This window comes from Portunus trituberculatus, chromosome 1, assembly GCF_017591435.1.
Source record: "Portunus trituberculatus isolate SZX2019 chromosome 1, ASM1759143v1, whole genome shotgun sequence".
NCBI lineage: Eukaryota > Metazoa > Arthropoda > Malacostraca > Decapoda > Portunidae > Portunus > Portunus trituberculatus.
In genome coordinates this window covers 2,498,516-2,510,878 of record NC_059255.1, presented here as the reverse complement: position 1 = coordinate 2,510,878, position 12,363 = coordinate 2,498,516, and the positions used below count along the sequence as shown (strand labels likewise).

The following is a 12,363-nucleotide window of genomic DNA, read 5'->3' as shown; positions in this document are numbered from 1 at the left end:
GTGCTTACCTGCCCACTGTTACAGCCACCTGAATGTGCATCATTATAAACAACACTTTGTGAGAGGGGTGACATGTTTCATGTGGCACAATAAGCGGAATGAAACAATGAAAAAGTTTGGAAACCTCTGCCTACAGTAGTAAGTAATGATAACGTCTAATAATAGTAATATCTAGTAGTAGTAGTAGTAGTAGTAGTAGTAGTAGTAGTAGTAGTAGCAGTAGCAGCTTTCCTAGTGGAGGGAGGAGGTTCCTGCATTGGCTGGCCATGGCCCCAGCCACACCTCAGGTTTCCTTGGCTGCCTCCTCCACAGTGAAGACAGGATTAGAGAAGCTAACTCCATTGGTGGTGGTTGTGGTGCTGTCTACCTCTGCACTGTCACCATCGAGGGTGGCAGGGGGTGGTGGGGTAGCCTTCCCTTCACTGGGCGGTGCAGGCCGCGGTGAGTTGTGGTCTGTGGTCAGTGGAGACTTGTGTCAGCCAACAAATGAACAATAAGGTGCCCATAAAAAGTGTGCCTATGTCATGTTCTCATCCAAACACCAACAAACAGACAAACACTCACTGGGCCTCAGCAGCATTCGCTCCAGGCCCACCACGGGGGACTCAGCCAGCAGGGACAGCAGCAGGGCCAGCGGCAGCGTCACCACCACCGCCCCCACCGTGGAGATGAGCTGATGGGCAACAGTGACACCAGGTGAGATGAGGTGAGGGATGGGATGTGGTGAGGAACTATACATACCATAACATGATTCCAAGCTGTTTTTATAAAACATATCAACAAAGATCACTAGGGAGAAAGAGAGAGATGTCATTACCGTGTTGAGGTGTGTGAAGTAGTATGCGCCACCCTGGCTGGTGTTGTAGATGATGATGCTCTGCAGGGACAGTGCCAGCAGGTAGGTGGTGTACGTGAGGCGACTGATGGGCTGCCACACCGGGTGAGACAGGAACCCGTTCACCACACCTGCCACAAACATTAATAAAAAAATGCATGACTAACAACAGGATAACAATTAATAAGTCAGGCAAGTGGAGGAGGAGGACAACCAATGGAAACACAGCTCACTGCCAACTTACAACTGCCATCCACTCTGAGTCTTAGTGACAGGTGGTAAGTCAGCCTGTGCAGCTGGCATGATATAACCACCACTGGAACCTTACAAACCCTTGAAAACACCCAATATTTATCACACACAGCCAGAAAATACAGACACTCCACAGTCTTAGTGACAGGTGGTAAGTCAGCCTGTGCAGCTGGCATGGTATAACCACCACTGGAACCTTGAAAACAACCAATATTTATCACACAGCCAGAAAATACAGACACTCCACACTCCACCACTTGAAAGGCTCGCCACACTTTATGGTGCCACAACAACGAACACTGAGGACACAGGAAGAAACTACAAAAAAAAAAAATAAATAAAATAAAATAAAATAAAAAAAAGCAAGATGTACGTAGGGCAATACAGCCAACACCATGCACCAACCTGTGTGTAAGGAGCAGCGTTCATAGCTTTAAACACACACACACATCATTCATACCTTACAGATTAGACAATTTGCCTTTAAAAAACCAGACTCAATCCTGTAAAACACAATTAACTAATAAACCCCAGCCACTCACCACCACTCCTCCACTCACCTCCATAGCCATTGTGACACGCAAACACCACCCACGCCAGCACCGCGCCCCAGGCAAGCCGGTGCCCGCCGCCATACACCAATTGCGTCATCACCTCGTAGGGCATGGGCACCACCACCCTGTTGTAGCTGAACATGCCAAACACCACCAGCAGCCCCGTCACTGCAGCCAACGTCCAACCCACACACACTGTCAGCTATGGGGTCAGGTTAGGTTAGCTTACGTTAGGTTAGGTTAGGTTAGCTTAGCTTAGCTTAGCTTGTAGTATTACTAGAATCATGTAAACAACCTTGAAAACTCCAGTAACCCCACCACATCTCAAACACACATATACAACACACACCTGGTATAATGCTATATGTGCAAAAGTTAAAAAGTGCAAGGATGCAGCATGGAAAAAATTAAGAAGGCAACGTAATGAAATAAATAGGAAGCAGTATAAAGAGGCACAAAATTAATACATTAGGATAAGAAGGGAGGAGGAGAGAAACTTTGAAAAGGATGTAGTGAAGAAATGTGAAAAAGCACCCAAGCTTTTTTATAAATATTTAAATGGTAAAATGACAAACAGAGAGACCATTACTAAGTTGATTAAGGGGAATACAATATACGAAACATCAGAAGAAATGAGTGAACTTATGAATGAGAGCTTTAAATCAGTATTTAATGAAGAGGGAGAGTTTATAAAGCCAATCAACCCAGCGGCACAGGAAGGATTAAGAGACATCGTGGTAAGAAAACAAAAAATAAGAGAATTGCTAGAAAAGGTGGATGTGAGGAAAGCAATGGCACCAGATGGAGTGTCAGGATGGACACAAGGGAATGTAGTGAGCAACTGGCAGAACCAATTTGGGATGTAATTAACAACTCTTTAAGGGAAGGGAAGGTACCAAAGGAATGGAAAAGAGCCAATAAAGTCCCATTATACAAGGGGTTGGTGTTGGCACCAATAATGTTCCAAATGTATGTCAACGATATAAAAGAGGGTTTGAGTAGTTATATAAATTTGTTTGCAGATGATGCCAAGCTTTTGAGAGTTATAAAAAAACAAAATGATTGTATGGAATTACAGAAAGATATTGATAAGATCTGGAGATGGAGTCAGAAGTGGAAATTAGAATTTAATGCTAAGAAATGCCATGTAATGGAAATGGGTAAAAGTAATAGAAGACCTACATGGGAATATAAAATGGGAGAAGAGATCATTACGAAAAGAAGTGAAGAGAAAGACCCGAGAGTGATTGTACAAGACACTAATGAACATGAGGGTGGCATTCAATTACATGGATAAAAGTATGATGAAAAAGATATTAACCACTATGATAAGACCTAGACTAGAATATGCAGCAGTGGTGTGGTCACCATATAGGCAGAAAGATATCAAGAAACTAGAAAGGATACAAAGGGCTGCTACAAAGATGGTCCCTGAAATAAAAGATCTTCCCTATGAAGAAAGATCGAAGTAGATGGAGCTACCAACTTTGAAGAATAGACGGGAAAGAGAAAGAGACCTAATAACAATGTACAGTAAGTCCTCGTTACACGGTACATATGTGTTCCTGAAAACCTTACCGCATATTGAAATTACCGTATACCGAACCCATTATAATATGTAATAATAGGGAATGCGTTCCAGCACGTCAAAAGTCACCCCTACAAAAATGAAAATACATGAAAATATTCATATAAAAAAAAATGTAAAGTACTGCACAAAAGAAATACCAGAAAATTTCACTCGCCATGTATTCTATCAGATGGTGTCCCTCCCGAGGCTAAGGGACAGTAGGGACTTCAGCCCTTACTCATCTTTCACCGAGTTGGCAGACAAGGTTAAGATGACATCGTCTGCAGTGTCGGAAGCTGATGTGGAAGGGCCAGCTGTAGCAGGGTCGGCACATTTCACTACTTTGAAAAGAGGATATGGAGGAAGGGCCAGCTGTAGAACCGTCGGCAGCGGATGTGGAAGGACCAGCGCTAGCAGGGTTGGCAGGTGTGACAGGGACGGTATGTCTGACTGGCTTGAAAAATGAGTAGATGGAGGACTGTTTGGTTTTTCTTCTTTTTCCATCATAGATTTCTTGATAAATCTTGACACCTTTCTCTACGTCATGAGCCACTTTGCTACTCCTGGCAGGATTTGGGTCACGTTCCTTCAGGGTTTCCAGAGCTGTCTCAATATCACTGAGACATTCTCTAAGAGTGTTGTTGTCCAGGCCACGCACAGATTCTTCTTCCTCATCTCCCTCTTTTTCTGCCTCCTGTGATGCCTTGTCTAGCTCTATAAGTTCATCATTTGAGAGAGGTTCAGCATGGCTTTCCAAAAGATCTTGAACATCATCATCAACTTCATTGAAGCCAGCCCTATGGCACAGATTTATTATGTCATTTCTGATCGCACCAAAGTCATCTTCAGCAGAGCCTGGGAAGTCATGCGTGCATTCTGGCCATACTTTATTCCACGCCAAGTTCATGGTAGACGTTTTCACTTCGTCCCAAGATGACTTGATGTTATCTAAGGCGTGCTTGATATTATACGACTTCCGCAATTCTCTGATAGTGGGCTTGCCAGGCCCATCTGTGTCCTTTATCAGTTGCTGCATGGTTCGCCGCTGGTAGTAGGCTTTAAATGTTTACCATACTTATGAATATATTTGTGCTTACAATAGACCCTTTAATATTCCATTTATTCATCTAATTAGTGAAGCATGTAAGTAATATGTAATGCAGTAAAAAAAAAAAAGGGGGGGGAGGGGAAGAGATAATATAGGCTCCAAGGGTTGTCAAGTTAAAGTCAGTACTGTGAGTGGTGGGGAGGTGTGGCGTGGATGAAGTCGTCACCCCTGCTCCCCACTGGGCCCTCTTGGATATCATGAGCGGATACCGTATCTATGAATTTTTCTTACCATATATTGAATTGAGGGTAGTAATTTCCAAATACCGTAACTGTGAATTTACCAGATAAAGAACTACCGTATAGCGAGGTCTTACTGTATAAGTTAGTAAACTGTATGAAGATAGATAGACAAGACCTGGTAACACTGACGGAGCAGGGAGACAAACAAGAGGACATTCCAAGAAAATCATAAAAAGTCAGTGTCATACGAATATCAAGAAATTCAGTTATCCACACAGGACAGTAGACAGCTGGAATGGATTAAGTGAAGACATTGTAACACCAGAAAATGTGCACAAATTTAAGAAGTTAGATAAATGTAGATATGGAGACAGGTCACTATGAGCCCCATTCAAACCCTGTAACATATAACTAGGTAACTACAACTAGGTAAATACACACACACACACACACACAATCAGATGAGAGAGAGATATGACAGGAGTGGCCAAGGAGGCAGGACACAGAGAGCTTAGCTCGGGCCCTGTAATACACAAATAGGTAAATACACACACACACACACACACACACCACTCACAGCATTCATTTTGTATTTTTTGTCGCCTTGTCGGTAGAAGATGTAGCCCAGCCACACACCAGCCAACCACGGGCTAGCACGTGTCCAGGGCGGAGTATAAATCTTCTTCATGTAGTCATTGCTCATTTTCTGCCTGCAAGAAACAGAGTAAGTGAGTGACTGCCAGCCTACCTCTGTTGTGACATTTCCTTAACCTTCCTGTCTGTGGCAATGAGAGGAAGTTACTAAGGTTTTCAAGGGATAGTTTAACAGCCTCCAATGGAAGTTATAGTGATTATCATGGTTCCAGGGATAGTTTAACAAGCTCCAGAGGAAGATACGAAGATTTTGAAGGGTGTTTTCTACACGACAGGCTAGCAATATCATACAAGATGATCAAGACAAGGCACCACACACACACACACACACACACACACACACACACACACAAATATAGTTTCCCGCAAAGATGTGTTGAGACGTGGAACAGTTTGAGTGAAGAAGTGGTGTCAGCAACAAGTGTGCATAATTTTAAAGAAAAATTGGGTAAGTGTAGATATGGAGACGGGGCCACACGAGCATAAAGCCCAGGCCTTGTAAAACTACAACTAGGTAAATACACACACACACACACACACACACACACACACACACACACACACACACACACGGGACACCGTCGATGGCGGATGTGGTCGCTGAGCTCTAGAGCAATCATCTCTAATTCTACAGTTGCCATTGCCTAAGAGTAACTAAGGTGGGAAAGGAGCTTGTAATGTTTGTCCCGTCTCCATATAGTCATGTTAACTGTTGATTAGCAAAATAATGTCCAGGGAAGGTGAATATAAACTGTAGCCTGCGTTTGAGCCATCAGCTGGTTTGTTTACATCTGCGCAACATGGCGGCCGTGAACTCGAAAGATGAATCAGACTTCACAGGATTTCAAGGAATAATGGAGAAGAGCGTTTATGTGAAGAAAATTCTGGAGTTGGAAGGTAAAATTGAAAAACTGTTTGAAAAGTATGGGGCCTGGAAACGAGTTATGACAATGTAATGAAAGAGTGCCGATATGAAGAAGGAAAATGCAGTACTGAAAGAGGAAGTTAAGTTAATTAAAGTGAATTGCGAAAATGTGGAGAATCTCTAGGAAAAGTGATGGAGAAGCAGGCTGAATGGAAAAAAAGTCAGGAAGTGGAAAGAAAGGAGGTAAATTACAAAGTTGCAAGTCTGGAAAAGGAAATCAAAGAGTCTGGGGAGAAAACTTTGGGCCTTGCTGAAATTATAGATCAACAGATCATAGAAGAGAAGATTGCTGAGAAAGTGGTGAAGGTTATTAAGTCAAATGAGACATTGGTGAGGGAAACTGTAGACAAAAAGAGATGTGTGGTGATATTTGGTGTGGAGGAGGATAAGACACCGAGTAAAATGGAGAGAGAGAAAACATAAAAAGGTGATAAATAATATCATTAATGTGGTGCAGGAGGAGGAAAAGACCTAGTACAAGAAATAGAGGACTTCCATAGAATTGGAAAGTTCACAAGAGAAGGTATGAGGCCAATAAGAATCAAACTTAAGTCACAAAAGGATGTAGATGAATTGGTGGAGAAGTCATGGAGGCTAGCCCAGCAGGAAACAACAAGGAAGATTTGGTTGAGAAGAGATCTCGGTGAAAAGGAAAGAGAAATGTTAAATGAGTTGAGAAAGGAGGCTTTGAAAAAATGAAGAGAGGACAGAAGAGGAGAAGAAAGAGTTTTTCTGGAGAATCTTGGATATGAGACTGAGGAAGTGGTTCATAACCCAGAAAAGTACAGCAAGAAAGGACTAAAGAAACTTACGTATGAGCGGAATGTAATGTATTCCAACATAAATGGAGTGATATCGGGATTTTAGAACTCAACGATTACTTGAGGGACAAGAACCCAGATATTGTGGGTCTTACTGAAACAAAACTGAGAGAGGGAGAAGACCTGATGATGGTTGGAGAAGGAAATATAATGTTTGGAAAAGAAATAGAGTAGGTAAGATGGGAGGAGGAGTGATGTTGCTGGTTAAAAAGATATAAAGGTGGATCAAGTGAAAGAAGGTATGGGAAAGGCAGAAGTGCTAAAGATCAGAGCAGAAACTAATGAAGGAAAAAGAGGCACTACATAGTGGTGTACGTACCACCTAAGACAAATGCATGGTCAGTACAGGAATATGAAGAAATGATAAGTGATACAGGAACATGTCTGGAAGAAATGTTGGGTGGCTGTGAACGAACTATAATGATGGGAGATTTTAATTGTAAAGAGGTGTGTTGGGAGGACTGGTCAATGGAAGGATCAGAGACAACATGGGGAAATACACTATTGACACTGGCAATGGAAAATGTGTTAACTCAGTGGGTCAAAGAAGATACTAGGTTTGGAGGAGAGGGAGCATCGTCAAGACTGGACTTGGTCTTTAGTACAGAGCCAATGGTCATTGAGGAGATGAGGGTGGAGTGCCCTTTAGCAAAGAGTGATCATGCAGTTTTGGAGTTCAAGGTGATAGATGAAGAGAAATCTAGAAGAAATGAAGAATATAAAGTGGGAAGATGGAATTATGCCAAGACAGATTTTGGAAACCTAAAGAAATTCTTTCAAGAGACAAATTGGATGAAATTCAAGAGTGCTAAGGAGCAAATGAAAAGTGGAAGGAATTTATAAAAATATACAAAGAAGGTGAGAAAAATTTGTACCAATAAGACAACATAGAGAAGTTGGAAAGCAGGACTGGTTTAACGATAGATGTGAAAAGGCTAGAACAAGAAAAGAGGATGCATGGAAGAGGTGGAGAAGGAAAAGACGGATTAAGCAGTGGGAAAGTTACAAAAGAGCAAGAAATGAATATGTGTTGATTAGAAGAGAAGAAAGAAAGAAACAAGAAAAGGATATAATTGATAAATGTAAAGACCAACCAAGGCTTTTTACAGACATGTGAACAACAACATCAAAAATAGAGAAAGTATTGAAAGTTTAGAAGTAAATGGAGTATGCAGTGAAGATCCCAGGAAATGGCAGAGGCTATGAATGGATGCTTTCGGAAGGTATTCACAAAGGAGACTGCTTTTGACAAACCACTGGTAATGGAACAGAAAGGGATTATGAAGGAGTTTCAAGTAACTGTGGAGGAGATCAAGAATATGATGGGGAGTTTAGAAGTGAGAAAAGCTGTGGGACCTGATGGGGTATCAGGATGGATTTTAAGAGAATGCAGGAGCAACTGGCAGAAAAAGTTTGTGAAGTAATTGATGCCTCATTAAGGGAAGGTGTAGTGCCCCAAGACTGGAAAAGAGCTAACATTGTCCCAATCTATAAATCAGGTAACAAGAGAGACCCATTGAACTATAGACCAGTGTCACTTACAAGTGTGGTAGCTAAGATGTGTGAGAGGGTGGTGAAGAATAGATGGACAGACTTCTTGGAGAAAAATGACATACTTTGTGAGTGTCAATTTGGTTTTAGAAAAGGGCGTTCATGCACGACAAACCTGATATGTTACTATTCGAGGGTGATAGATGTAATACAGGAAAGAGATGGTTGGGCTGATGGAATATATCTGGATTTAAAAAAGGCCTTTGATAAGGTACCACACCGGAGACTGATCTGGAAACTTGAAATGGTAGGAGGAGTGCATGGCAGTTTACTAAAATGGATGGAAGACTTTTGGTAGGAAGAGAAATGAGAACAATAATTAAGGACAGACCATCAGAATGGGGCTTGGTGGAGAGTGGAGTTCCACAGGGATCAGTGTTGGCACCAGTAATGTTCGCGGTCTACATAAATGACATGGTGGATGGGGTGTCCAGTTATGTGAGCCTATTTGCAGACGATGCAAAATTGTTAAGAAAAGTGAGATGTGACAAAGATTGCGAACTACTCCAGGAAGACTTGGACAGAATATGGAAATGGAGCTGTACATGGCAAATGGAGTTCAACACGACAAAATGCAAGAAAATAGAGTTTGGCAAGAGTGAAAGAAGAATCAGGAGTATGTACAAGATAGGAAATGAAGACATAAAACCAGTCATGAAGAAAAAGACCTTGGGGTGACAATTACCAATGACCTATCGCCAGAGAGACATATAAACAAAATAATTGGAGAAGTATTGAACTTATTGAGGAACATAAGAGTGGCGTTCGTATATTTAGATGAAGAAATGATGAAGAAAATAATTACTGCAATGATAAGACCGAGGCTTGAATATGCAACAATACAGTGGGCTCCGAACTTAAAGAAACACATAAGGAAACTAGAGAAAGTACAGAGGGCTGCAACAAAATGGTGCCTGACTTAAGAGATTTGACTTATGAAGACAGACTGAAAAGAATGCAACTTCCGACCCTGGAAAACAGAAGAAAGGGAGACCTGATAGCAATATACAGAGTGATGATTGGCATGGAAAAATGGATAGGGAAGATCTGTGTATGTGGAATGAAAGAATGTCGAGAGGGCATGGGAAAAACTAAAATGGCCACTTATAGGAGAGATGTGAAAAATATAGCTTCCTCATAGAAGGGTGGAAGCATGGAATAGTTTAGACGTGGAAGTGGTCAACGCAAGGAATATTCATGATTTTAAGAAAAAGCTGGACATTAATAGATATGGAGACGGGACAACACGAGCATAGCTCTTTTCCCGTATGTTACAATTAGGTAAATACAATTAGGTAAATACACACACACACACACACACACACACACACACACACACACACACACACACACACACACAAAAGGATTACAATAGACAGGAGGAAGGTCATATTGGTAAATGAGTGAGAGGAAGATGGAGAGAGAGTCAGCAGGAACAGAGTTGTGTGGAATAACATAACAACATCAGAACACATCAAACAATGGCTGACATACAGAATCAGGTCACATGGAGTTGAAAAAAAAACTGTCTGTCTAAGTCAAAACACGCCTGTCTGTTCCACCAGTCAAGATGGATATAATAAGAAAACTCACTTATGTATAATGCTTGTTTAGAACAGTTGAATTTCACAGATAATGACTCATCAGATATCATCACTGCTCAGATTTTTCAGAATGAGTATTTCAGAAAAAGCTGTTACATATAACTTAAAACACACACAACACACAAAGGGGAGCTCAGTGGTTAGAGCGCTGGCTTAAAGAGATAAGAGATGATTCTGGTGGAGATATTTGGGTGTGTCTCCTTTCAGTGTAGTGTTCAAGCAGTGAGTAGGAAGGATGTAAATCGAGGAGTTGTGACCTTGTTGTCCCGGTGTGTGGTGTGTGCCTGGTCTCAGATATAAGATGGAAATAATGAGCTCTGAGCTCGCTGTGGGTAAGTCTGGCTGTCTGTCAGAGACTGCAGCAGATCAAACAGTGAATACACACACACACACACACACACACACACACACACACACACACACACACACACACACACAGGTGTAGTGGTTAGAAACTCGAAATGAGAGGAGGTTCGAGTGAGGAAGCAAATAGGCAAAATAAATGTGTGGGTGTGTTCACCTAGCAGTAAATAGGTACAGGATGTAACTGGAGGGTTGTGGCCTTTATGTGTGGAGTGTGTTGTGGTATCAGTCTATGAAGATGGTCTATGAGCTCTGAGCTGCTCCGAATGAGACTGGCTGGGTGACCAGTAGGCAACCGAGGTGAATTACACACACACAAAAGAACTAGCAAGTCCTATATACATCATAAAATGCTCAATAGAAAATGGAACAGTACGAGCAGAATGGAAAAGAGCTGAGGTGGTTCCCATATATAAGAAAGGAATGAAGGAAGAACAATTAAATCACAGACCAGTATCACTAACTAATATAATATGCAAGATATGTGAAAGAGTAATAAAGAAACAATGGATTGAGTTTCTTGAAGACAACAAATTAATATCAAATAGCCAATTTGGTTTTAGAAAAGGTCAGTCGTGTGTAACAAATTTACAGAGTTTCTACTCTAGAATAGTTGATAGAGTACAAGAGAGAGAGGGATGGGTTGACTATTTATTTGGATTTAAAAAAGGCGTTTGACAAAGTGTCACATGCAAGATTACTGTGGAAGTTAGAGGAGAAAAGTGGCTTAAAAGGAAGCACATTGAGATGGATGAAAAATTATTTGAGGGGGAGAGAAATAAGGACGGTAGTTAAAAGATGTGAAGTCCAAGTGGAGAGCAGTAGAAAGTGGAGTGCCACAGGGGTCAGTATTGACACCAATACTTTTTCTATATATATATAAATGACATGCCAGAGGGAGTGAACAGCTACATAAATCTGTTTGCGGATGATGCAAAACTATGCAGTTATAAAGCAAAAAGAGGATAGTGAAATACTGCAGGAAGACTTAAACAAGATCTGGAAATGGAGTAAAAAATGGGAGATGGAATTCAATGTGGACAAAAGCCATATCATGGAGAGAGGAAAGAGTGAAAGACGACCAGTGGGAATCTAAGATGGGAGATGAAGTAGAACTAGAAAAAGGAAAAAAGGAAAAGGACTTGGGAGTGACGATGGAAGAAAACAATCAACCAGTAAGCCATATTGATAGAATTTTCAGAGACATAATTTGGTAAGGAATATTGGATCAGCATTTCACTACATGGACAAAGAAATGATGAAGAAATTGATAAGTACTATAATAAGACCCAGATTGGAATATGCAGGAGTTGTGTGGACCCCTCCATAAAAAGAAACATATAAGGAAGTTGGAGAGACTACAAAAAATGGCTACAAGAATGGTTCCAGAATTTGAAGGGATGACATATGAGGAGAGACTAAAGGCTATGGATCTACCAACCCTGAAACAGAGAAGAGAGAGAGGGGATCTGATACAAGTTTATAAATTGATGAACGGAATGGACCAAGTGGATAATGAGAAACTGATCCTGAGAGAAGAATATGACATTCGAAGCACAAGATCGCATAGTAAAAAGCTAAGAAAGGGAAGATGTCTGAGAGATGTTAAAAAAATATAGTATCCTGCAAAGATGTGTTGAGACATGGAACAGTTTGAGTGAAGAAGTGGTGTCAGCAAAGAGTGTGCAGAGTTTTAAAGAAAAACTGGATAAGTGTAGATATGCAGACGGGACCACACGAGCATAAAGCCTGTAAAACTACAACAAGGTAAATACACACACACACACACACATTCACTATGTTAGCCCTGCCAGCCAATGGTTGAAAGGAACAGCCTCATGGACCATCTTACTACTCCACAGCAACAGAAGAGAGGCACTCACCAAACTTTTTGGTGAAGTAAAGAGGGAGGATGATAAGTGGAGCCACCAGGTACAGCTGCAT

General features: G+C 41.4%; 1 protein-coding gene across 1 annotated transcript; it reads right to left on the bottom strand.

Annotated features, from left to right (window-relative positions):
* Positions 1 to 283: 283 nt before the first annotated feature.
* LOC123517095 (O-acyltransferase like protein-like) lies at positions 284 to 12,363 on the bottom strand. Its single transcript, XM_045277334.1, has 5 exons — positions 12,303 to 12,363; positions 1,648 to 1,809; positions 818 to 966; positions 565 to 673; positions 284 to 453 (listed from the first exon to the last, which is right to left on the bottom strand). Exons 1-5 carry the CDS (start codon positions 12,361 to 12,363, stop codon positions 284 to 286), a joined length of 651 nt encoding a protein of 216 aa, XP_045133269.1.

What these genes read in the sequence shown, in the direction of transcription:
- LOC123517095 (XM_045277334.1), bottom strand. Translation starts at nt 12,363, where the DNA reads ATGCAGCTGTACCTGGTGGCTCCACTTATCATCCTCCCTCTTTACTTC. An exon ending in TTACTTCACCAAAAAGTTTG is followed by an intron (nt 1,810 to 12,302) that starts GTGAGTGCCTCT and finishes CGTTGGCTGCAG; the next exon opens with TGACGGGGCTGCTGGTGGTG. An exon ending in ACTTCACACACCTCAACACG is followed by an intron (nt 674 to 817) that starts GTAATGACATCT and finishes GTTGCCCATCAG; the next exon opens with CTCATCTCCACGGTGGGGGC.